The 27,242-nt window shown below is 36.5% G+C and overlaps 2 protein-coding genes across 12 annotated transcripts in view; both read left to right on the top strand.

The window, feature by feature from the left end:
* Nucleotides 1–27,242, top strand: part of LOC105199486 (bone morphogenetic protein 1) — an 899,375-nt gene that overhangs the window by 621,763 nt on the left and 250,370 nt on the right. The window contains exon 18 of one of the 10 annotated variants that reach the window (XM_039450094.1): nt 582–1,052. The exons of the other annotated variants lie outside the window; for them this stretch is intronic. Within the exon in view, the coding sequence (XP_039306028.1) occupies nt 582–724 (143 nt within the window). The 3' untranslated portion in view covers nt 725–1,052. Of the gene's footprint in view, nt 1–581; nt 1,053–27,242 lie in introns of those variants that run through there. 10 annotated transcript variants of the gene reach the window in all.
* On the top strand, nt 12,469–16,797 carry LOC113003495 (transposon Ty3-I Gag-Pol polyprotein). 2 transcript variants are annotated; one of them, XM_026133131.2, is made up of 2 exons: nt 12,469–12,706; nt 12,786–16,011. In XM_026133131.2, exon 2 carries the CDS (start codon nt 12,867–12,869, stop codon nt 14,007–14,009), a length of 1,143 nt encoding a protein of 380 aa, XP_025988916.2. In that variant the 5' UTR covers nt 12,469–12,706; nt 12,786–12,866; the 3' UTR covers nt 14,010–16,011. The 2 variants fall into 2 exon arrangements, with proteins under 2 accessions (XP_025988916.2, XP_039306036.1); XM_039450102.1 differs by having other exon boundaries at nt 12,478–12,706; nt 12,786–16,797.

The raw sequence follows: 27,242 nt of genomic DNA, 5'->3' as shown, positions 1-27,242 counted from the left end.
TATTACTGTGTATTTGGTAATATATTTTTTGTCGCTGAAAATAATTCCGTAAATAAAATTGCTCTATTATGTCATATTCCTCAGAATATTTTTTTTATGAAAAAAATTTATTTAAAAATATTTATTTTAATATTCTAAAAAATCGTTTTCTTAATGTTAATTAAAATAAAAATGTTACTTAAATTTAAAAAAAGTTGGAAATATTTTTCAAGTTTTTTTTTTTAATTTTCAATACTGTTATCCATCTAAGTTGTAACTTCGCCAAACGTTGCTTGACCTATTACTGCGAACTGAGACCTGGTGGTGATCTGTGAACATTTTGTATTAACATATGTATATCAAGTCAATATATGTTATTAAAACGATGAAACATATAATTAAAACGTTATTTATGTAAATAACTTAGATGGGCAACCGCTTGGAAATTTCTAGAAAAAATTCTTGGGAAAAATTCTTGATTTTTCAAGTTTAAAAAAATTTTTATGTTATTTAACGTTAAGAAAATAGGTTTTTAGCATTCTAAAATAAATATCTTTTTCGTAAGAATTCGGAACCTGTCCTTGTCCAAACTTGTGTTATAGACGTTCGACGGATCTTTTGTACCAGAAAAGGATATTCCATGTCCAAATACACGTCCGATGGACGTCCATGTGCAATCTGGACACTTGCTGTTTGTTGCGTGCAGTCTGAACTAAACTTTAAAACCCAATTAAGGGGATGCTAAAGTGAACGGCGAACTCAATCGAGGTGGGTCTAGACTCTAATGGTCTTGCGACATCTGCGGTTCTTTGTGGAACTAAATGTGACATCTGCGGACCTTTGCAGAACTAAAAATGATAAATATCAATAATACATATTTATCGACATTTATTATATAAGCGTCGTTTCTCTTCTATTTTCACATGAGCTCTGTTAGACAGACACTCTATTACTTTTTGTTACATAACAAAAAAAGAAGAGAGGTGCAGTGACGTACAACGTTTTATAAAACTTATATGCATATGATAAATGCTTGTAGCATTTTATCATAATTAGCTAGTTCAAACGCCTTCGACACTTTGTTATAAAGTAGCCAAAGCATGATTTACAGCTATGGCATTTTGTTATAAAATAGTCAGTCTACGATAAATGCTCCTGACAAGAAATTAGAAAATCAGCTTACGATAAACGTCTCTGATAGTTTATTAAAAATAGCCAGTTCACGATAAATGTCCCTGGTAAGAAATTAGAAAATCAGCTCACGATAAACGTCTCTGATAGTTTATTAAAAATAGCCAGTCCACGATAAATGCCCCTGGCAAAATAATTAGAAAACCAGCCCACAAAATGCCTTTGGCAGTAATTAAAAATGTAATTTTAATTAGTAAATAGTTTACCGGTGTAGAGTTTATGGCGAAAAAAACCTTTTGATATTAAATTATGTTTCATTATAGGTTTCTTACACCACCGTTGTCTGTCTTCGCAGGCGGCCTCGTTGTTCACCGCTGCCGCTGTCATCGCCACCACCTCTCTTTCTCCTTCTTCCTTGTCGTCGCAAATACGGACAACACTGCCCTCCGTCTGCACTTGCGATCCCCGCGGTCGTTTACTTCCGGTGCACTGTCCTTGACGCCAAGCATGTGACGACGATGACGACGACGACGTCGCTGCCGTTACCGTTGTCGCAGTCGTCCACTACTATCACCTTCACTGACGACGACGACGACAACGTCGCTGCCGCTATCGTTGTCGCAGTCGTCCACTATTATCACCATCACTGATGACGACGACGACGACAGCTACGGTGACGGCGACGGCGACGGCGACGGCGACGGCGACGGCGACGGCGACGGCGACGGCGACGGCGACGGCGACGGCGACGGCGACGGCGACGACGGCGGCGGCGGCGGCGGCGGAGAGCAGCCAATGTGACGAGTGGGGACTGGGCAGCTTTTCATGTCTCCTTCTTTCTCGAGGAGTTTCTCCTTCTCGATCTATCCTCTTCTGTTTCGAGTGTTCTCTTTCTTTTTTATAACAAGCATAGCTTTGCTTTTAGCTACAAATTCCGATTTTCGTGTTGCAGAGCCGAGTTTGTGGCGCGCGCGCGCGCAACGTATTACTATATATACGTTTCCTTTTATATGTATGCTGTGTATATACAGGATGATTCAAAATAACCTATTGGTCCCGAAGCTGGCATATTCGTAATCGAATTCTAAGACGATTTTTCTTTTTGCAAAAATTTGTCCGGAGCTTAGTTTTCAAGTTACAATAAAAATTAGTTAGCGTATGACGGGTCGGATACAAGTGGTAGACAGGGGTGGCGCGACTCACTATTACACGCGGGTGTTTCCGTGGGGCACCTTCTGCGCTCAAATGACTGACAAAAGTACATAGACAACACATTTCTATTTAAACTTTCTCTCTCTCTCTCTCTCTCTCTCTCTCTCTCTGTTACTTTAATTATGCTACATTTAACTTGTCAAATTTTGATCTGTCATCCGGCCGTCAAATATCGGGACGATCGTGAAATCTTCAAGTTTACGTTATTATAATAAATGTACATACGCCCGCGAATAATAAAATTTAATGCAAATGAGATTACTTAAATGTGCACTTGCAAGTTAAAAGTAGCACGTTTAAAACGTATGAGAAGAGAAGAAAAAGGAGAGAGAGAGAGAGAGAGAGAGAGAGACAGGGGGCTTTTGAACAAGTTTAAGCACGTTTATTCACGCACCATCCCATACGGCGATCAGCTTATTGTCCTATTTAAACTTTCTCTCTCTTTTTCTCTCTCTCTCTCTTTCTCTTTCTTTGTCACTTTAATTATGCCACATTTAACTTGTCAAATATCGATCTCCGTCATCCGGCCGTCAAATATCGGGATGATTATAAAATCTTCAAGTTTACATTATTATAATGAATGTACATACGCCCGCGAATAATAAAATTTAATGCAAATTAGATTACTTAAATGTGCACTTGTAAGTTAAAAGTAGCACTTTTAAAACGCACAAGAAGGGAAGAAAGGAGAGAGAGAGAGAGAGAGAGAGAGAGAGACGGAGGAATAAGGAGGCTTCAAACAAGCACGTTTACTCACGCACACGGCGATCAGCTTATTGTTTCCATGATGCGACAGTTCAATTTAAATTTGTCCTTTATCCAGATCTATCCCTCGAAGTTGTTTTACCACATTTCACCACATTTATACCATTTACTCTGCACTTGATCGATAAACGCGGAACTACGCGATGAACCGATCAATCGACTTTATAAATTACTATTAATCACTACTCTAATCACTACAATCATTCGATGCGTTAAAATTACTCGAAGAAATACGTGTTTACGTTACGATCACACAACACGTGTTCACTCGACGATATCAAGCAGTCGGCTGGATGTTATTGGTTATGTCGTTATAAGAGTGTCGAACGATTGGTTAAAGCCGTAAGTCAAAACGTGGCAATTTAAAATGAAAATATTGATTAATACGATTTACATTAATACAATTTATCAGAAAAATGTTGCAAATACATGTTTATCATTATTTGTTAAAAATTGTATGATCCATAAATAACTATTATCAAGATAATTGTTATTTATTCAAAATGATTGTTATTTATTCAAGAAATTAATGTATCAAAATCAATTTTTTCTAAATTTTTTTTTGTTTTCTATTTTTTTTATTTGCAAAAGTTAAAAATATTCCTCGAAATAAAATTTTTGGTTGCCTTGAAAAGGGCAGATTATCCATTGCTGCAAGGAGATTTCAAGAATTATATCCTTGAAATTTTCTTCATAATAAATGTTCAAAGTGGCCACCGTCCATTGTAATGCAGGCTCTCATGCGTCATAATAAATTTATTTGCATCTTCTCCAGAATGTCATCGTCGATACTCTAAGTGGCATGATGCAGCTTGTCATTTAAATCCTCGACGTCTTTGAGAAGCTTTCTGTAAATAATTTTTTTACAGTATCCCCACAGGAAAAAATCCAACGGATTAAGGTCCGGGGATTTTGCGAGCCAACGTATTGGGCCGTAACGGCCCATCCAACGGCCAGGAAATTGTGCATTTAAGTAATTTATTACTATTCTGGCATTATGTGGTCCAGCGCCATCTTGTTGGAATCTAATTTTATTCCTGTTTGCTAACGGAATTTCTTCTAAAAAGTCTGGAATATTTTCAGATAAAAGTTCCATATGCGACGCGCCATTTAAAATGTGAGGCAGAATTACTGGACCCAATATGTTCCTGCCCATACGTTTAATTTTTATCGTGTTTGGAAATTTCTGGCTCGAGTTATTCAGCGATTCGTCGCTGAATATCACACGAAAAGGAAGTTCCTGATCCTCGTCTACTCTTCTTAAAAAATTTTCGCAAAATGTTGTTCTTTGTAGATAATCTTCCTCTCGTAATTCTTGCACGCGTGGATAGTGATAAGCGTGCAATTTTTTTTTTTCAGAATTTTTTAGACTGTAGAGTAAGGTAGATTGTGTTCCCGAGCAATGACCCGAACACTTGTTTCAGGTTCTTGTTCGACAGCATGAAGGACTCTCTCTACACTTCGAAAATTCCTTTCGTTGCGATGTCTACCGCAATTATTTTTTTTTTTAGTAAGACACTTCCTGTCTCGAACAACCGTTGAGATGCTCCCATTATAATGACCGCCGTCGGATGTCTTGCTCTATTCTGATACAATTCTTGATATCTCTTTGCACCAACGTAGGGTTTGCCCTGGCATTCACCAAGTGCCATCAGTATATCGTAGTACTCTTTGTGTATGCTACCATATCGTGTATCATCCTGACGATGGATTTAACGATTGAAGCATTGATGAGAACATCGATCGCTGCATCCTATATAACGGTCTTAGCGGGAGGTTGATTCCTCCCACCGCACCTCCCCCGTCGAATCAAAACATTGTGTGATACGTCACCCGCGACACGCGACAATATTCGACGGGGGAGGTGCGGTGGGAGGAATCGACCTCCCGCGAAGATCGTTAAATAGGATGCACCGACCGATGCTCTCATCAATGCCTCGATCGTTAGATCCATCGTCAGGATGATACACGATATGGCAGCATACACGAACAAAGAGTGCTGATGGCTATGGTGAGTGCCAGGGCAAACCTACGTTAGTGCAAAGAGATATCAAGAATTGTATCAGAATAGAGCAAGACATCCGACGGCGGTCATTATAATGGGAGCATCTCAACGGTTGTTCGAGACCAAAAGTATCTTACCGAAAAAAAAAATTCAGTAGACATCGCAACGAAAGAAATTTGCGAAGTGTAGAGAGAGTCTTTCGTGCTGTCGAACAAGAGCCTGAAACAAGTGTTCGGGTCATTGCTCAGGAACACGATCTACCTTACTCTACAGTCCAAAGAATTCTGAAAAAAGAAAAATTGCATGCTTATCACTATCCTCGCTTGCAAGAATTACGAGAGGAGGATTATCTACAAAGAACAACATTTTGCGAAAATTTTTTAAGAAGAATAGATGAGAATCAGAAATTTCCTTCTCGTGTGATATTCAGCGACAAATCGCTGTTTACACAAGAAGGAATTTTTAACTCTCACAATATGCATATGTGGAGTGACGAGAATCCTCAAGTAACTCGTGCCAGAAATTTCCAAACACGATAGAAATTAAACGTATGGGCACGAATCAAGGGCACAAACATATTGGGTCCAGTAATTCTGCCCGACATTTTAAATAGTGCGTCGTACATGGAACTTTTATATGAAAATATTCCAGACTTTTTAGAAGAAATTCCGTTAGCAAACAGGAATAAAATTAGATTACAACAAAATGGCGCTGAACCACATAATGCCAGAATAGTAACAAATTACTTAAATTCACAATTTCTTGGCCGTTGGATGGGCCGTTACGGCCCAATATGTTGGCTCGCAAGATCTCCGGATCTCAATTCGTTGGATTTTTTCCTGTGGAGATACTGTAAAAAAATTATTTACCGAAAGCTTCCCGAAGACGTCAAAGATTTAAATGACAAGCTGCATCATGTCATTTGGAGTATCGACGATGACATTCTGGAGAAGATGCAAATAAATTTATTACGATGCATGAAAGCCTGCATTACAATAGATGGTAGCCACTTTGAACATTTATTATGAAGAAAACTTCAAGGATATAATTCTTGAAATCTCCTTGCAGCAATGGATAATCTGCCCTTTTCAGGGCACCCAAAGATTTCATTTCGAGGAATATTTTCAGTTTTTGCAAATAATACAAAATAAAAAACAAAAAAAAATATTTAGAATAAATTAATTTTGATGAAATAATTTCTTGAATAAATAACAATCATTTTGAATAAATAACAATTATTTTGATAAAGAGTCACTTATGGATCATTCAATTTTTAACAAATAATGATAAACATGCATTTGCAACATTTTTTTTTGATAAATTGTATTGATGTAAATTGTATTAATTAATATTTTATTTTAAATTGCTGCGTTTTGACTTATGGCTTTAACCAATCGTTCGACACTCTTATAACGACATGACCAATAACATCCAGCCGACTGCTTGATATCGTCGAGTGAACATGTGTTGTGTTATTGTAACGTAAACACGTGTTTCTTTGAGTAATTTTAACGCATTGAATGATTGTAGTGATTAGAGTAGTGATTAATAGTAATTAATAAAGTCGATTGATCGGTTCGTCGCGTAGTCCCGCGTTTATCAATCAAGTGCAGAGTAAATAGTATAAATGTGGTGAAATGTGGTAAAACAACTTTAAGGGATAAATCTGGATAAAGGATAAATTTAAATTGAACTGTCACATCATGGAAACAATAAGCTGATCGCCGTGTGCGTGAGTAAACGGGCTTAAATTTGTTTGAAGCCCCCTTCTTCCCCCGTCCCTCTCTCTCTCACTCTCACTCACTCACTCACTCTGTCTCTCTCTCTCTCTCGTTTCTTCCCTTCTTGTGCGTTTTAAAACTGCTACTTTTAACTTGCAAGTGCACATTTAAGTAATTTAATTTGCATTAAATTTTATTATTTGCGGCCGTACGTACATTTATTATAATAATGTAAACTTGAAGATTTCACGATCATCCCGATATTTAACGGCCGGATGACAGATCGAAATTTGAAGACTTAAATGTAACATAATTAAAGTAACAGAGAGAGAGAGAGAGAGAGAGAGAGAGAGAGAGAGAGAATGAATGAATGAATGTGCGTTTTATTAGCCCTAGGGCACGCCCTCTAAGGACACAGGTGAGCAGCAAAAAGAAAAGAACAAAGCACTTACAAACTAAAGACAAAATAGCCTAGTGACAGTATAGAAGCTAAATTAAACAGAGACAGCGAAGTATAAACGTAAGATAAGAAACAGGCAAATCGCAAGCGTAAGTAGAAAATAAAATAAAATAAAATAGAATAGAATAAATATAACATAACAATAACGCAGGTAAACAATTAGAGCCGCAATATCAGAGTAGAATTTAAAAAAAATAAATAAATAAAAGTGACGCAAAAAAACAAAAAAAAGGAAAAGCTCAAGTAATGCAAATACAAATGACGGAGAATGAGTATAACGTATAACATGAGTAAATAGAATTAACGCAAGGAATACAAAGAACTAAGAATAAAAATGATTAAATATGTAGCGCAAAAAAAAGAGAAAAATACGGATAACGCTAAATGTAGTACAAATAATGCTAAAAATAATAAGCGTGAGAAAAAGTGCGCGTCCCGCTAGGCCAGGGACGGAGAGGCACTCCGCTGCTGCAGGAAAAGGAGGAGACCGCGTCTGAAGGTGTGGATGGTCTCGGCGTTGCGAATAGAGACCGGGAGTAAGTTCCAGAATGTGGGCGCAGCCACAGCGAAGGATCGTTGATAAGTGGAGGTGCGACATCAAGGAATGGCCAGGTCCAATGGGGAAGCTCTAGAGGTGGCTCTGGGTCTAGAACAGGAGGAGAGCTTGGAGGCCAGGTAAGACGGGGTGTCACTACGGATGATAGAGTAGATGAAGCATCCAAATAGGTAAGATCGTCTATCGTCCGCTTGCAGCCAGCCAAGCTGGGTATAATAGGGGGAGACATGATCGTCCCAGCGAAGGTCAAAAATGAATATTACGCAAGCGTTCAGCAATTACCTGAGTTTGAGACGAAACTGCCCAGTGAGGTCAGTCAGAACGGCAGCGCAGTAGTCGAAGAAGGGGAAGATCAGAGAGGACACAAGACGAACGCTCAGGGGGCGCGAGAGAGAGTGCCTAAAATATTTAAGACACCAGAGAACGCCGTTCATGTGCTGGGATACGGATTTAACATGTTTATTCCAGCTGAGCGAGCTGGTGAAGGTCAGGCCAAGATTGATCACCCGGTCAGTGACTTTAATAGGAGTATTATTGAGTTCAAGGACTATCTCGTTATTCGCGCAGATGTTGTTAACATAGCGGGCGCTGCCCAAGAGAGTAGCCACGGTTTTCTTGGTATTTAGTGTAAGACAGTTGACGCGCGCCCATCGCTTAACCGCAGAGATGTCCTCCCTGATCCTATCAAGTGCGTGCTCATGGTCTGCAGGAGGAAAGTCGACATAGATTTGCAAAAAACGTCAGCGTAAAGAATATGTCGACTGTGGCGGATAACGAATCGTAAGTCATTGATGTAGAGAGCAAAGAGTAGGGGACCGAGAACAGAGCCCTGAGGGACGCCGACCCGGATAGAAGACCAAGATAAGAAACCGTCGCGTCCACGGACGCGATGACTTCTGCCGGAAAGATAAGATTCGAACCAGCGGATGACCGGTGGAGAGATACAGAAATGCGAGAGTTTACGCATGAGTAAATCATGACTGACGGAGTCGAAGGCCTTAGAAAAGTCAAACAGGATAAGAAGAGTTACTCTTCTAAGGTCAACCGCTTGCCTAACATCATCCGCCAGTTTAACCAAGGCAGTTTGAGTGCTGCAGTCGCGACGGAAGACGGACTGAAGGGGATCAAGGAGATAGAGAGACGAAAGATGAAAGGACAGCTGGTCGAAGACGATGCACTCCAGGACCTTGGAAAGGAAGCATAGGAGAGAAATAGGCCGATATTCGGAGGGGGAGGAAGGAGCTGTGACTTTGGGAAGAGGAATGACGTGAGAGCGCTTCCACGACGAGGGGAAAGTAGAGGAATTGAGTGAGAGATTTAGAAGTTCGAGGATAGGGTGGAAAATGATGGGGAGAGAGTCGAGGATAAAATGCCGACTGAGGTTGTCGGGTTCGGCGGCATTGGATGAGCACCGGATGAGCGCCCTCAGGAGAGTGTCAGGAGTAATGTGTAGGAAGTAAAAAGAAGACGGATCGGATAAGGCGGCAGATGAAGAGAGAAGAGAACCAGGGAGAGAGGGGGGAGGGATGCAGAAGAGAGAGGAGGAGGGGGGTAAGAAAAAGGAAAAGAGAGAGGCAGGGAGAGGAGAAGAAGGAATTAAGCTGATCAAGGGAGAGGTCAGGAGGCAAGGCAGAGGATCGCGGCCTGGCCAGGCCGAGCGACCGAAGCTCAGACCATAGCCGTGTAGGAAAGGCTGCGGCATTCAAGCGCCGGCGTTCCTGGCGGCGTCCTAGAGAGCGCTCACTCTATTACGCAAAGAGCGGAAATTAGCGAGATTGACGGGTGAAGGATGCCGACGGTGTACTCTCCTGGCAAAGTCCCTGGCGCGCATCATAAACCGAATGTTCTGATCGATCCAGGGGGCCGGAGGTCTTCTAGTGCGGATGGAGTAAAGCGGAGCAAGGGTGGCAGTCATGTCGTCTAGTTCATTAGACTGGTAGAAAGAGGCCCAGTCGAGGGCACCCAGGAAGCCAAGTAACGTCACGGGGTTCAGTTTTGAGAGATCGCGAACCGAAATAACACGAGGCGGGAGTCTGTTAAAGTTGCAATCCAGGGTGACTCCGATCAAGTCGTGACAGGACAGAAAAGAGAGGGCACACTGAAAGTGCGACAAAACGACCAATTGCTAACAAAGCAATGGTCTATCCGTATGTGCGACGTGGCAGTATGATGAGTAGTGGCGTATGGGACTATGAAAAGGTGATTGCTTTCGCAGAAGTCATGCAGGGAGTCGGCATCAAAAGAACGTCGGTTTAAGTCTATATTGAAGTTGCCAATCACGACCGCGGCTGGGAAGGATGGGAGAAATCTTTCAAAATCCTGCCGAAAGTTGACGATGTAGCCCAGCTTAGGCGGTCGATAGACAATGGCTAACAAGAATGGCCGCTGTCCCGCAGCGGAGATACGGACCAGCAAGTATTCGGGCTGGCCGTAGTAATGCGTGGGCGAGGATGCCAGCACGCACGCCGAAAATCCGTCGCGCACGTAAACGCCAATTCCCCCTCCCCCTCCTCCCCTGTCAACTCGCAGGAGCGAGAAACCGGGCGAACTAGATTGTCCAAAGCAGGGGGCTTAAGCCACGTCTCCGACATGGCGATAATGTCATACTGATTAGGCGAGAAGTAATTCAGGAAGTCGCTAAAGTGGAGGAGAAGGGACTGACAGTTAATGTGACAGAGCCGGAGAGGACCGTCAACCGCAGCGGCTGATGCGCGTCAGGTCCTGCGAGCAGAAGGTTGGGTGGCAGTTCTACAGGCGGTCCCGGACGCGCTGCCAGAGGCAGCCGCGGGCGCACGGAGCCTGACAGCGGACGCCCGCCGCGGACGGGGCCCAAACGCCACAGATGAAGAAGTCGCCGCGGCCACAGCGCCCGATGCAGCGCACGAGGCGGCGACCGGAGGCGGGGGACCAGCCGTCAGACCGTTGAGATGCTCGCGATCACGAATCCTAATGGGCGAAGTGTCGGCGTGACGCCTGACGAAGACCAGGCCGTTGCGGACCCAGGCGCGATGTAGTTTGCCATCCTGCACAGCACGCCTCGCTTCGCTGAAATTATTCCTAGTAGTTGATGTCAGCCTCTCGTTGACCTCGATTCTTGATCCGGGAAGCTCAGCCGACACCTCAGCGCCCTTGAGGACACCCTTGGTCCTCTTCCCATCAATCCACCGATTGCACATCTCATTGGAAGGAAATCTGACAATAATAGGTCGCGGACGATCCCCCTTAAATGGGATGCGCGAGCAAGACAACGCACCGGGAGAGGCGGCGACCCCGAGCGCAGCGGCAACGCCCGCAACAACAGCGCAGGTATCCTCAGCGGGGAGCTCCTTCACTCCGAAGAGAATGAGTTTGCTGTTGAGCTTGGCACGCTCAAGTGCGTCCAGCCGCTCCTCGATATCGCTCGATGGGGCGCACGCACCGCCAGAAGGCAGCGCCTTCAAGACACGGACGCGGGCATCGAGGTCGGCTTGTCTCTCGTCGACCAGGCGCACGGACGCCGCCAGTTCCTCCGTCCTAGCTTCTATGGCGGCTTCTAAGGGATTGCTGGACGCCGCGCTCTAGGGAGGCCAATTGCGCCCTCATGGCGGAAAGCTCCCCCAGGCGATCTCGCATCGCAGGCAGATCCCGCAGCTGGCATTCAATGCCCTCGATCTTGGCCAGCATCATGGCGAGAAAGTCCCTCACGGGGTCCGGGTGAGCGGACGCAGCCGCCGCCGCGCCATCGCCAATCGCCACGGGACCATAAGAGTCCAACAGGCATCCAGGGAGGCCCTGCCCGCAGCATGTGAGGCAGGGGAACACCGAGGGGTCGAAAGACCCCGACTCGGAATCAAGCAGACCATGCGCGCAGTCCTCGTGGAAGATGTGCTTTGGGTTGCGGTCGCAGCACAGGGCATCAGAAGCGGAGATGAAACGCTTACAACTAGTGCAAGCAAGCGGCATGGCGAAGAGAAGCTGATTGGCGGACAACTTACGTTCGGACCAATGGCGACGCGCGCAGACAAGCGCGTCGGATATGAACAAACCTTAGAGCGGCGCGCGCAGACAGGCAGAGTGCGGCGCGCAAGAACGGACTCGAATAGCTGACGGTGGAAACTAGCACTAGTGAGCCGGTCCAAAATGTGAGGCTAAGCGGCGGTGACAGGTGAAAAGCCGTAAAAGAAAAGCCGTGACAGTTCAGGAAGCGCTCACCTTAGGAGTAGGCGTCAAGCAAAAAGCTCTTGACCGATGGATCTGCAACAAGTGGCCCCGCAGGGCAGAAAGCGGCAGCAAAGTCTCGGAGATACAGGAGCAAAGAAGAAGCGCGTTGAAGCTGTACTCACCAGAGAGAGAGAGAGAGAGAGAGAGAGAGAGAGAGAGAAAAAGAGAGAGAGGGAGAAAGAGAAAGTTTAAATAGGAATGTGCTGTCCATGTACTTTTGTCAGTCATTTGAGCGCAGAAGGTGCCCCACGGAAACACCCGCGTGTAACAGTGAGTCGCGTTGTCCCTGTCTACGATTTGTATCCGACCCGTCATACGCTAACTAATTTTTATTGTAACTTGAAAACTAAGTTCCGGACAAATCTTTGTAAAAGGAAAAATCGTCTCAGAATTCGATTACGAATATGCCAGCTTTGGGAGCAATAGGTTATTTTGAATCACCCTGTATACATATATATATATATATATATATATATATGTAAAGAAAATATATTTCCTCATTTAAATACTCTTGCGTAGGTAAAATAGAGATCGCTTCGAACGGTAGAGAAAAATGATACAGCTGGATAACCGCTGACACGTGTGACAGTGAGAATTTGAGAAGTTTTTTTGTCGTTGTAAAATTATATCGTTGTTATAGAAAATATAAACTTTAATTGTCGTTTCTTTGTTTACAGGTGAGGGTATTCGTAAATAATGTAAATAATGTAAATTGTGCTAATATAATTGGTGTTAATAAAAAAACTTTGTTTACAGAGCAACACAATTTAGTTAAATAAACTAACTAATCCTTCAGGATAAATAAGAGTCTTATAAAACGACAATTTTGTTTATCAAATGGAAAATATGAAGAAGCTACAATTTGAGTTCAAAGTGAAGCCAGGGAATGATGGCAAGTCAAATATTATCTGCATAACCTCAATTACTACTGAGGACGATAGAACGTTCTTAATACCAGAGGAATATCAAGCAGCAGGTAATCATAAAGAAATAATAAGAACAACTACATATGATATGATAAAAAAAAGCTTAAAGAAAAGATATCAATTTAGAAAGGTTTGGTTAGAATTAACTGACGATTTAGCTAAAATTTATATGGATCAAATGGGGAACATGAAATTTGAAGAGGAATTTTTAGAAGAAGTCACTGAGGAACTTGGAACAGCTAAAACACAAGAAGAAAGCAGCACCTTGAACAAACTTTTAGAAAAATTAATAGAAAATACTCAAACGGCTAAGCAAGAAAATTTACAGAAAATTTCACAACAATTCATAATAGAAAAATTTACAAGCAAAAATACTAATGCAAATCAGTGGATGGAGATATTTGAAAAAGAGTGTTTACGCTTTGATATAACCAGGGATGAAAAAAAAATTGAAATTTTTAGACTCTTCATGGATAAGTCAACTACAGACTGGTACAGCTCTATGATAATAAAATTATCTCTAAACTCAGAGTGGTCAGTGTGGAAACAAAAATTCTGCGAGACATTTGCTAATAAAGGTTGGAGTCCAGTGATATACGTACTATTATTTAAATATAAGGAAGGATCACTACTTGACTATGCGATAAGAAAAGAAAAACTATTGTTAGATATGAGAAATTCTATAGATGCAGGAACATTAATAGATCTTATTGCAGCTGGATTACCACAGGTAATAATCAACAAAATTGATAGAGAAGCATTGAAAGATACAACAGATCTGCATAATGAAATTAGCAAATATGAGCACATAGTTAATAAAAAAAAAGTCTTTACAGAAAGAAGTGACACAATAAATACAAGGAAAGACAATGAAGAACATAAACCGTGTAAAAATTGTGAGAAACTAGGAAAAACCAATCGTTATCATCCGGAGGAAAAATGCTGGTATAAACAAAAAAAACATGATCAAGGACAGAACATTTCGATAAAACATGTTAATAATTCGAAAATAGAGGCAGAATTAAATAACACGGATCAAAAAAACGACCAATAACACCATTAATAAAAATCAAATTACAGATAAATGATAAGTGGACAATATTTGGAATATACGATTCAGGATCCAATGTTTCTATAATCAATTATAAACTACTAAGATTGAAACAAGAAGACAATAACCTTAATAATGAAAATTTGATGACAATTAATGGTGTTAAAAAATCAAGTGGTTCAACAAACCTAAAAATTAAGATCTTTGACATAGAAGAAAAAACAAATGTGGTAATTGTTGACGATGAAAACTTTAAATATGACTTTTTAATCGGACTCGACATGATAACAAAATTTAAATTATGTCAAGACAAAAATTTAAATATAACACAAAAAATTGATATGGAAAAAAGAACAAACAATAATGAAACAGAGAAAATTTCAGAGGCAATAAGGTCTGAGGTATCAGATATTAAAAAAGAAAACAAAAATACAAAAGAATTTTTAGTAAATTTCAATGAGCATATAAAAGAAGAAGATTTTGTCATAAATATGGAACACTTAACTCCATATCAAAGAAATAAAATAAACGGAATATTAGAAATATATAAGTCAGTATTTGCCAGAGATAAATACGATATTGGCTCAAAACTATGAAGCAAGAATAGACTTACTAGTTGATACATACTGTAGTAAGAGACCATATAGGTGCACTATGGAGGACAGAAAAGAAATTGAAGATCAAATATCTAAATTACTAGAGAAAAATCTTATAGAAGAATCCTACAGCCCATTTTCGGCACCAGTAACTCTCGCGCTTAAAAAAGAAGAAAACAAAAGATCTAGGCTATGTGTGGATTTTAGGGACCTAAATAAAATAGTTGTCCCTCAGGCCCAGCCATTTCCACTAATGGAGGACCTGACGGCAAAAACAAGAAACTGCATATTTTTCACAACGCTGGATATTAACTCAGCCTTTTGGTCGATCCCTCTGAGAATCGAAGACAGAAGAAAAACCGGATTTGTAACGCAGGAGGGGCATTATCAATGGACATGTCTCCCTTTTGGCCTAAAGACAGCCCCAGCCATCTTCCAGAGAATACTCAGTAACATATTAAGAAAATATAAATTAACTAGTTTTGCAGTAAATTATATAGACGACATCTTAATTTTCTCGAAGTCTTTCTCAGAACACATTAATCACTTAACACAATTGCTACAAGCTATAAAAACAGAAGGTTTCAGAATAAAATTTAAAAAATGCACGTTTGCCTCGGACTCAGTAAAATACCTTGGTCACATTATCCAGAATAATTCAATTAAACCAGTAAAGGACAACTTAGTAGCAATAAAAAATTTCCCAGTTCCAAAAACACAAAAAAACATCAGACAATTTTTAGGGAAGATAAATTTTTATCACGAATATATACCAAACAGTGCAATAATTTTAGATCCTTTACATAACTTATTACAAAAAAATCAAATTTTTACATGGACAGAGAAATGCCAAAAATCGTTTGAGAAAATAAAACATATGCTTTGCACAAAACCAGTCCTAGCAATATTTGATCAAGATTTGCCAATAAATATTTATACAGACGCTTGCTTGATAGGTGTAGGAGCAGTTCTGAAACAAGTACAACCGGATGGGAAAGAGAAGCCTGTAGCATACTTTTCAAAAAAATTAAATGAAGCTCAGAAAAAGAAAAAAGCTATTTACCTGGAATGCCTAACAATTAAAGAAGCTGTGAAATACTGGCAATACTGGCTGATAAATAAATCGTTCACAGTTTTCTCAGACCATAAGCCGCTAGAAAATATGAACCTAAAATCAAGGACAGATGAAGAGCTAGGGGATCTAACTTACTATCTTTCGCAGTATGATTTCAAAATCAAATATGCTCCAGGTAAGGAAAATTTAGAAGCGGATTGTTTGAGCAGAAATCCGGTCTTAAGCGAAAATGAAAATGAAGATGAACAATTAAAAGTTGTAAATTCAATAACATTGAAAGAAATCTTAACAGATCAAACAAAAAATGAAGAAATTCAGAAAAATAAAAAAAGATTTATAAAAAAGGATAATGTGTACTATAAAAGAGTTAGAAAAAAAGAAAAAATTATTCTAACAGAAAAATTAGCTTTGAAACTAATGAAAGATGTACACAACAAGTTGTGTCACATCGGTATAAAACAAATGCAAAAAAAATAAGCTCCATATATACATCAACAAATTTAACACGAAACATAAGAAGAATTTACCGGAATTGTGAGGTCTGCATAAAAAACAAATCCAGAGGTCGGGACAAACTTGGTCTAATGTCTCACTTAGGTCCGGCCACGAAACCATTTGAAATAGTCTCTATAGATACAATCGGTGGACTCGGGAGCTCAAGATCGACGAAGAGATATTTGCATCTGTTAGTAGATCACTTTACGAGATTCGCATTTATTTTAACATCGAAAACTCAAAGTACAAAGGATTTCGTAAAACTAATTACGAAAATCACTAAAACGGATGACATTAATATGCTACTGACGGATCAATATCCAGGGATCAATTCAAAGGAAGTCAAAGACTTCTTAGAAGAAAAGTCAATAACAATGATTTTCACAGCAGTCAATGCACCGTTCTCCAATGGTCTGAACGAAAGATTGAACCAGACACTAGTCAACAAAATCAGATGTAAAATAAACGAGAGAGGAAATAAGAAAGCATGGACTACGATAGCTCAAGAGTGTGTAAATAAATACAATGATACTGAGCATACAGTCACGGGTTTCGCTCCAAGATATCTGTTATATGGGACAGATGTTACATTGATACCAAAAAGTTAAAACAAGAGGTACAAAAAGAAAACTGGATTAAGGACCGAGAAACAGCCATTGAGAATATAAAAAAATCACACGCATATAACAAAAGTCTATTTGACAAAGATCGCAAGAACTATAACTATAAAATAGGAGACATGGTATACGTGGAAAACGGCAATAAATTAAATAGGAAAAAATTGCACGAACTAAATATTGGACCATACAAGATTACAGAGAAGATTTCGGACTCCATCTACAAATTAAACATCGATCACAAGAAGGAAGAATCCAATTTTTTTCACATCACAAAGCTAGTCCCGGTACCTATAAGAAGCATAGAAGAAAAAGACTGAACTAGATTTAGCTACAATGAAAATTTTTGCAAATTTTCTTCCCCAGAAGGGGAGATGTAAAGAAAATATATTTCCTCATTTAAATACTCTTGCGTACACGCATAGGTAAAATAGAGATCGCTTCGAACGGTAGAGAAAAATGATACAGCTGGATAATCGCTGACACGTGTGACAGTGAGAATTTGAGAAGTTTTTTTGTCGTTGTAAAATTATATCGTCGTTATAGAAAATATAAACTTTAATTGTCGTTTCTTTGTTTACAGGTGAGGGTATTCGTAAATAATGTAAATAATGTAAATCGTGCTAATATAATTGGTGTTAATAAAAAAACTTTGTTTACAGAGCAACACAATTTAGTTAAATAAACTAACTAATCCTTCAGGATAAATAAGAGTCTTATATATATATATAAAAGGAATTCACTCATACATTTACTACAGCAAAACCATGGAACTGGCTATTTAGACATTCTCGAGAAAATAATAAAATTTTTCTAGCACGTATAGTAACATTACGGAAGAAGAATTATTTAGTTAGCCGCATAGCATGCGTGGAAAAACGTTCACTACTATGCTCGAGTTTTCAGATTTGAACCTGAGAATGAAAATAATTCTTTTTCGTAAATTTTGAATTAAAAAAGTCCAGAAATTCAAAACTGCTTTTCTATTGTTAATTAAATTAAAATTGAACACAAGATATATAACAATTTAAACACATAATTTGACGTTTTTAAAACAATCATTGTAAAATTTTATGATAAAAATATTTTCTATGTTCATGAAGATGAACATAGAAATTTTAATTTAATAATAAAAGAGAATTTTTAAATTTCTTAATTTTTTTAAAAAATAATTTTGTATTGAATAATTATAAACAATTTAATATTTTATAAAATATAAAATTTTATAATATAAAATTTTATAATATAAAATTTTATAATATAAATTTTATAATATATTTTTTTTGTAATGCTTTTTTGAAATTTTTAGTGGATTACGTAAGCCAATAAGATTTCTTGAGATGCTGTCCATTCCAGTCTCGTTCATTATACATATAAAATTTTATGATATAAAAATTTTATAATATAAAATTTTATATGAATAATGAACAAGACTGGAATGGACAGCATCTCAAGAAATCTTATTGGCTTACGTAAGTCACTAAAAATTTCAAAAAAGCATTACAAAAATAATATTTAAAAATGCAGCAAAGTATCCTTTTTCTCTTAGATTCCATATAATTTTGATGAAAGTATTAGAATGTAAGTGCACATTTGCATCTATTGATACACAATCCACAAAAACAATTTTATATGCAATATGTTTGCACGAATTCTAACTTATTGTTTATTAATGAGGAATTAGTTGAGGAAGGTATATAAAATCACACAAATAAAAACAAGCACGAAGATCTAGCTGCGACCGTAGAAGGTAAAATATGTAAAGTTTTATATATAGAACAAGTTCCTTCTAGAGAGTTTCCTATAGATTAGGTTACTTTTTTCCTTATTTTTTTCATAATTTTAAGAAAATGAACTACGTTTATAGTCGCCTTTACAATGTTACATCAAGTTTGCAATTCAACACATTTTTATTTATGTTATTATGTTACCATAAAAGAGTTCTACATAATTAAAATAAAAAGTGAAATATGTAAGAACTTCTCAAAGGTAATGCAAAAATTCTAGTATATAATGAGAAATGAATATTATGTAATTAATATTAGTATTCTCAATTTAAAGTAATATGATTTATGCTGTTTTAAAAGGTTACATTATAGTAAGAACCTGAATACAAAGTTCAAATATATTTGACATTAAAAGTAAATTTAGATCAGAAAGTAAAAAACTGTTTAATAGATATTTTTTATCTATGAAAAATTTGAGTGTAATGTGATAAAAATAAGTTATAAATATATGTCATTATAATATAGATCAAGAACATATTATAGATCTATATATATTTATCATATTTTATCACGTCACTTAAACTTTTCATATAAAAATCACATTCCTAATTAATATAAATAAAAGTATATGTGAAACAGTTTTTGACTTACTGATATAAATTTGTTTCTACTGCCATATATATTTGAATTCCTCATTTACTTTCTTATTACGTAATTATATTTAAAATTGCATAAATCACATATTATCAAAGGAAGAATATTTTAGACTAATATCAATTAGACATATTACTTATATAGTAAGAGTCTTATTTACATGAAAAGTTTTATGTATTGTTTATTTTTGATTTTATTTATGTTGAACTCTTGTATGCTAACATAATAATATAAATAAAAATGTGTTAAATTGAAAACCTGATGTAACAAATGCAACTATAAACGTAATTCAATCTATTTTCAATTATAAAAAAATTAAAAAGAGATATCAATCCAATAATTATTTTAAGAAACGTTACATCTTTATTAAGTATTGTTCATCGGTATATAATAAAACATTCATATTCTCGCTAAATTGGAATCAGTGTATTATTTATTGACAGGCAGTGAATAGTCTAGCAGTTTTCAGTGATATACTTATAACTATTTTATTCCACTGAATGTATCACTATATATTTATAAGTATTTTATTTATTGTCAGTAATGTATCATTGAAAAATAGTGAATATTCACTGATGACACAGTTAGAAGTATAGCGCTGTAAATCAGTAAAATTTCACTGATTCAGTTTTAGAGAGTAGGTAATGCAAAGGGCTGTGTTTCGAAATTCACTTACTGAAAATCTATAGTGTACATAACGTCTACAGTATACGGAACTATAGATTTGTAATACTAGCAGTGAATTTCGAAACGCAGAATGCTAAGAAGTTCAAGCCAGTCGAAGCAGATAATCTGCTTGCAGAGTTGAATTTGACAGGAAACCTAACCTATTATCGCTTAGCTTAGATTTAATCCAATTGGTCGATAAACAGATCGATTGCTTTGTCTCACTTGAACACTGCCATCTGTCACAATAAAGGGCAACTAATTTTCTCTTTCTTCTGTTGCAATCAGCTGAGATATACCAGCATCGGACCGGACATGTGCTCACAAATTTTTGCAGACAAAAATCTTTTATATTAGACCTCTAAGCTAAATTTCGGAAATTCTACATTGTTCTTGCCAATAATCTGCAAGTCTTAGTACACTCGATTTATAGGAAAAGACCGTCAAATATTTATGTAAAGTGAATATTGACAGCTCTAGATGCCATGTTGGACTAAGATTAAATGAAAAAGATAAATTAAAGTTTTCGGCATAAAGGGTATTACTAAGATCTATATTAATGTCTATACTTTAAATGACAAGAAGGATTTTGAAATCTGTAAATGCAATTAGAAGAATTTTGTCTGCAAAAATTAATCGTGTTTAGTCGGTAAAAAAGGACAATTTTAAGCATCCCCTTAAACGCGAAATACGCTCTTGATTTATTTTTTTGTTAACGGCTACATTTTATTTTGAATAAATTATTCTATATTTATTGTTCACCTTAACCAACTGGGTATCATCACTTCGAACACCTAACCAACCGACGAGTCTTATCCGGACCAACCTCGAACTTTCGCACCGTTACACCAAAACCGCGTACCGTTACAAATTTTATGTTCATTGTTATTTTTATTTAATTTACGTAACTCAAAATGTGTACAGCCAAAAAAGTTAAACAACAAAAAAACATTTGAGTGTATATATTATACATTCGTATGATGATACGTTAAAGTTTAAGAACAATGTGGAAATAAGTATGTAATTAAGTGCTGAAATGTACCTTGAAAATGTTTAAAAGGGCTCAAAAATAAAAATGTATTATAACAACTGTCAACTAATGTGTAATAGAATATTATCGCAATTAAAAAAACGTCGAGCTACTAAACGAATAATTCCATAAGCAATTATTACAATTCGTTACCTAATAATAAAAATAATAGGGGTAACTCAGGATGGGAAAAGTTACTTTATAAAAATAACTTGTTACCGTTACTCAAAATTAACGAACTGTTACTATTTTTGTTACCTTTTTTACATTAATAAAATATGTATTATAATATACTCATTTCTGAAATAAATAAAAATACAATTTTTTTATTTTTTCGTTAAGAAATAACGTTCAAAAAATATATATGTTACAAGTATATTAAAAACACTGTAATAATACTAAATATTTTATATACTATGTTTGAAACATTTACTATGTATTGTTATTTTGTTTTAATTATTGAATGCATTATTCTAGTTATTAAATGCAGAAAATTAGAAACGCAATATCACGATACTCTTAAGGCTCCTGAGTCATTAGTCAATAACTTCGCGTTGACGGAAGCAATGTATTGTTGCCTAAAAAATTAGAACTAATAGGCGTGGAACATGATCAGTTGACAATAAAATTTTGTCTTGTTTGTCATTTTGTTATGTGTTTTATTGTGAAAATGTGAGTTGTCTCATATGTATCAAATTCGTGGAAACGGGCCTCAAGTAAAGTTTTTTGAATTGTATACATAAAAACATATTTTTCATTCTTTTCAATAACTGCTCATATATTTTTTTGTTTGAATAGGCTTTACTTTACGTGTTTTTTATAAATATTTACTGATTGTTAGGCAAAAAGGAATAGTCAAGCTTCATTTTTACAAGTATTTTAAAACGATCTCATTATTTTGTTTTATTCAAATTTTCGTTATTTACAAATATCAAAGCAAACATTTTTACGTGGTATTCTGCGATTATGACGTCACGACTTCAATATGCCCGTGCGAGGAGTCAAGAGCCTTAAAAAACAAAATGATTTATTTGATAATTATCAATATCTCGTAGAGAAAATAACCGATTCAGGAATTTAATTAATGTGATAAAATAATTAACATTTATGCGAATATAAATTTGCCATTAACTTTTTAATAAATTTTGCTTTCTTTAATTATGAGTTTGTGGTTCTTTTTACGTAAATGTTTACTTGAAAATTGTTCAACTCATATATCACATTTGATAACAAGAAACATAAACGTCATACAGTTTATTTGCACTAATTATTGTATTAAATTATTATAATGTCTAGAAATAAAAATTAGTATAATATCACCTATACGAAGAATGTAAATAATATGTTTTATAAAGAAAAAGTTTTATAAAGAAAAATAAATTAAGGGGGCAGGACCCTTTGGAGGGTAAAAAAATCGATTTTTTTAAATTTCATTTTATAAAAGTACATGCTTTTAAGAATCAACTCTTAAATTTTTATTAAAAAATATGAAAAATTATGGATGTTATAACATTTTATTCAAAGTAAAAATTTTTATATGTAGTATTTCTTTTGGATTTTATTTTATTATTTTTTATTATAATAAGTACACTTTACTTCAAAGTGTTTGATTAGCAATGCTTGTACTCAGAAATTATAAAAGATTAATTTGTAGAATAATTTCTCCATTTTCTTAAAATATAAATAACTTAAGAGGACAGGACCCTTTGGACAGTAAAAAAAAAAAATATATTTTTATGAATTTTTTTAACGGAAACTATATGAACTATTGATTCGAAATTTTGCACACATATACTGTATAAAATAATCCTGAGGAACATAATCCATGAGAAGTTATCATAATATATCTACCTAAAATACCTAATTTATACATAGTTATTAAAGCATATAATATTATATTTATATGAACTATAGACAAATAAGCTACCAATCTTTTTATATCTCTTTGAATTAAACATAAAATTCCTACAATTATTCCCTCAACAATTCTCAAACTAAAAATTAAATAATTAAATTTTATTAGTGACAACTGTCTCTGGCAGTCTGCCGTATGCAATCAGTTGTGCGTCCTACATGCATCTGCAACACTCTGTACGTAACCAATCGAGTGATGATCTACTCAAGAACTAGAATCCACGAAATCTAATCGATGTTCCGAATTCTTTTATGAATTTCTTCAAAATATCAGTATAAATATTATATTGTTACACCACATAATTCCAACAAACAATACAATATTTTTGTAACATTTTAAGAAATATTTTTCACAAAAAAAATCGAGAATTTTCTCTCAGAAATTCCCGAGCGGGCTACCCATCCAAGTTGTAACCGCGGTGAACGATGCTTGAATTCTAAAATAGCAACAAACTGGATTCCTCGTGACGACCTCTGAACACTTTATGCTAATAAGTATAAATAACTGATAGATTAGGTGAATATATTATATGAACCGTCTTCTGACTCCCCCCTCCCTCTCCCCTCCCTCCACCCGAACCATCCACTGTTCCAAGCCGTCCAGCCGACCATTTGCCGGATGGTAAATATAGGCGCATAGCGCTTAATATATTTTCAAACTCTCAAACGAGCGAGCTGCGAACGCTTTCGCGCGTCGGAAATCTCCGCGCGCACACTCTCTCGTTTCGTCGCCGTCCGCTGCTGTGTGCGCGCGCGGTCTGTCTCAAAATACCCGAGATCGAGTTGGGGAGATCCGTATTGTACCAACCGCTTTCCACACATCCTCTTCTCTAGACTCTTGGGTATAAAAGGCCCAATTTCGGAGAAACATAGTTTCTCTTTGCTTTTGACTGGCTTGCCGCGAAGAAGATACCTAAGTCGAAATACCCAAGATCAAGTGAACTTGGTCTCCGAAACTAAGCTACTTGACTCTCAACCGCTCTTACCGATCCGATCCGCTTCGACTCCTAGCGCTTCACCGGGCTTAGATAACTTAGGCCCAGCCAAGATACTTGGCAAAGAACATATTCAACATCGCCTTCCGAGTCCGATACCGCGCGTAAGGGAGTACGGTGTTTCGTGCCTCCATCAAGCGCACTTGACGCGGAGTAGTGTCACCTGGCGATTAACGGTTTGGCGACAATTGGTCGAAAACAATTAATCAAAAACAATTAATCAAAAACAATTGATTGAAAGACATTTTGTCAAAAAAAAAAAAAAAAAAAAATTGGTCGAAAGAAAATTGATCGATAGGACAATTGGTCGAAGGGACAATTGGTCGAAACGACAATTGATCGAAAGGACAATTGGTCAAAAATACAATCTAAAAAACATAAATTAAGAAATCCGTGTGGTATAGAGAACGCGTGAGCGGGGGAGGAGCTTTGCCCTTCCTCCTGCAGTCCTCCCCATATTTTTTTTAACCTAACCCAACCTTATTTTAGTTGTAATTTAGCCAATGATATCCAACGTTGTGATATTATATTTAAAATTATGGCCAAATTGTGATAATTTGTTCTAGATAATTAACAATTTTAACAGATTGTATTTTCGACCAATTTTTCTTTCGACCAATTGTCCCTACAATCAATTGTCCTTTCGATCAATTTTCTTTCGACCAATTGTCTTTTCAACCAATTTTCTTTCGACAAAATGTCTTTTGATCAATTGTTGATGAATTGATTTTCGATGAATTGTTTTTGATTAACTGTTTTCTACTAATTGACCGTGATTAACACCAGCGGTATTAATCGCATCGTAACGGCCCGCGCGAGATTGACATAAACACACGGATCCGTCGATTCGGCAAACATACGCGCTTATTCCGCGAAATATGTCTCACAACATCGTCGCATTGTAAATAGTCTTTCTCTTGCCGTATCTTTTGTCCGCAAATATTGTCAATCGTCTGAATTGTCACGTCCGTCGTCCGCGAGTTTATATATTATTAGTTCCGTTCCGTTATTATCGTCCATTACTTATTCTTGTATTTTTTACTTAATAATAAATCTACTGTTTTATTTCAACCCAACTGTCTAATTCTGTTTGCGATTTTTCGCGCCCTCGTTCCTGGCCGACCATCGTCCGTGCGCGAAGCGGGGTCGTTACAATATATTTTCGAAAAGATGAACCATGTATAATTAAATGATATTGTTCACATAAATATATATAAAATTATGGGTCAAACCTTGTTTTGAATTATTTATAAAATTATAGTGTTTTACTGATTTTCATAAATGCGGAATAGTATCTGGAATAAATTTTCTGTTATTTGTTTAAATAAGAATGCAACTAGAAAGTATATGTCAATACAATAATTAAATAAAATATGAAAAAAAAATTATTAAGAAAATATTTAAAAATCTTTTAAAAAATATGTTTCCCAACAGTACTGTGTTTAAGAAAGAAATCGTTAATTTCAAAATCAAAATGAAAGAATTACTCACGTAAATTCTATGTTGCTATATCTTATTTTTATCTCCTTTTAATTTAACCAATAATTCTATGTGAATTGTACAAAATAAGTCGATGTGAATTTATTCTCATGAAATCTACATTGCTGTCACCTATCTTAATCTCCGTCAAATTTCATCAGTAATTCTACGTGGATAAAATGTATTAAAATCTACATAGAAGTGTCCACGTAGAATTCATGTGGATATTTAGTCGATGAAGTCCTATCCACGAATTTTACATAATACACGTGGATAGAATGTGGAATCCACGTATCTATTCTTATTGGGGTACCTCGATAAAGTAACAATAAAGGTAACTATTCAAATTGTTACCATTACCGAAAATGTAACTCGTTACTATTTCCGTTACAAATTAAATGTAACGCTGTTACTCATTTGTTACCAAAAAAAGTAATGGTAAAGGTAATAACTTTACAAGTAAGACGTTATTTCCTTACCGAGCATTTTACTTAATTTAGCTTACAACTAACTCAACTTAAAAATAACTTAAATCAATTATCTTGTGCCGCAGATCACTTTTTTAATTTCCAATAATTATAAATCTGAATACTTTTTTCTTTATATTTTTCTCCCATTTTTAATCTTTGTTTCCATTATTCTAATTACTCAATTTTTAATTAAAATTACTTTCCAATTATATATGTAATATTACTATAACGACCTTGTTTTTGAGCGCGGACCAGCTAACCGGTATCGCCAGGGCTCAATAAGGATCAAGGAAAATTAGACTGAGATCAACACATAAACACATATAATGAAATTTGTGTTTATTCAAATTTAACCTGATACAAAATACAAACGAGAAAATAACTTACTTTGGTATGTACCAATAAAAAAAAAAAAAATAACTAACTTAATTTATGGATACTTTAACAGACTTAACAAATGTTTGTTACAATACTGATTAATAAAAGTGCATTTGAACTTTACTAGCCATCGTAGGATCACTTGCCACCAAGCAAAATTTCTTACGTTACATACACCGGTATAGTATGTGCTACACGCTATACCTCGTCTAGAAAACTTTGTTGGTGTGGAAATGACGTCGCAATAGTGCTTTTTAACGGCTGTTATTTCAATAGATAGGTCGCTGTGAAAAATTTACAGTGCACGACAGACTCCACCTTAAAGGTGCTAAAATTGGAAGTAAGTAATTCTTATATTTCTTATAATATTTTATTTTATCAATATATTTGCGCCTAGAATTCGCGTGCAATACGGGTAAGCAGCCGCATTGCACGGTGAGTTGCGCCGCTTTTGTCTACCATGTGTACAGGGCCCGTGATTTGCTAACTTTATCATCTTATAATTCAAAAAGTAAGCGTCGGACAAAATTTTCGTACAGGAAAAATCGTCTCAGAATTTATCCAAGAACACGTTTTTACAAACACACATGGGTCGTTTTGAATCATCCTGTATAGAAAATCTTCCAATGTATGTACAAGAGCATCCTCACTACTGTGCTACGTGCCATGCTTGAATGCGCAAATTTTAGACAATACAATTGGATAACTTCAATAATTTATAATTCAAAAAGCATTATTGCTTTGACATTTCTGTCTTAGAATTTTCAATTGGAAATATTCCAAAAAATTCGCTCATAAAAGAACCTTTGCTAATTCTGGGACACCTTGTATATCTATACAGGGTGTCTGATAATTAATGATAAAACTCTCGCATGTAGATAGAATGGATCAATCTGAGTCAAAAATCCTGTACCACTGTGCGATCTTCGCACATAGTTTATGAGTTATAAATTAATAAAGTATCCGAATTAGTCCCGGCCACCGCCAAATCCAAGCGCACGATCAAAGTTGCCAAGCGCGCAGGGTGGGGAGTTGACTATCGGTAACATTCACGGCTAATGGGTCTCGCGATGGGCAATGCGCGACGGATTGATAGAATCTAATTTTTCTCCATTCACATTAAACGCGACAAGCAATCAG

The sequence above is a fragment of the Solenopsis invicta genome, chromosome 5, assembly GCF_016802725.1.
Source record: "Solenopsis invicta isolate M01_SB chromosome 5, UNIL_Sinv_3.0, whole genome shotgun sequence".
In the NCBI taxonomy this organism is placed as follows: Eukaryota; Metazoa; Arthropoda; class Insecta; order Hymenoptera; family Formicidae; genus Solenopsis; species Solenopsis invicta.
Note: the sequence above shows the minus strand (reverse complement) of the source record. Positions and strands in the feature narration are given on the sequence as shown.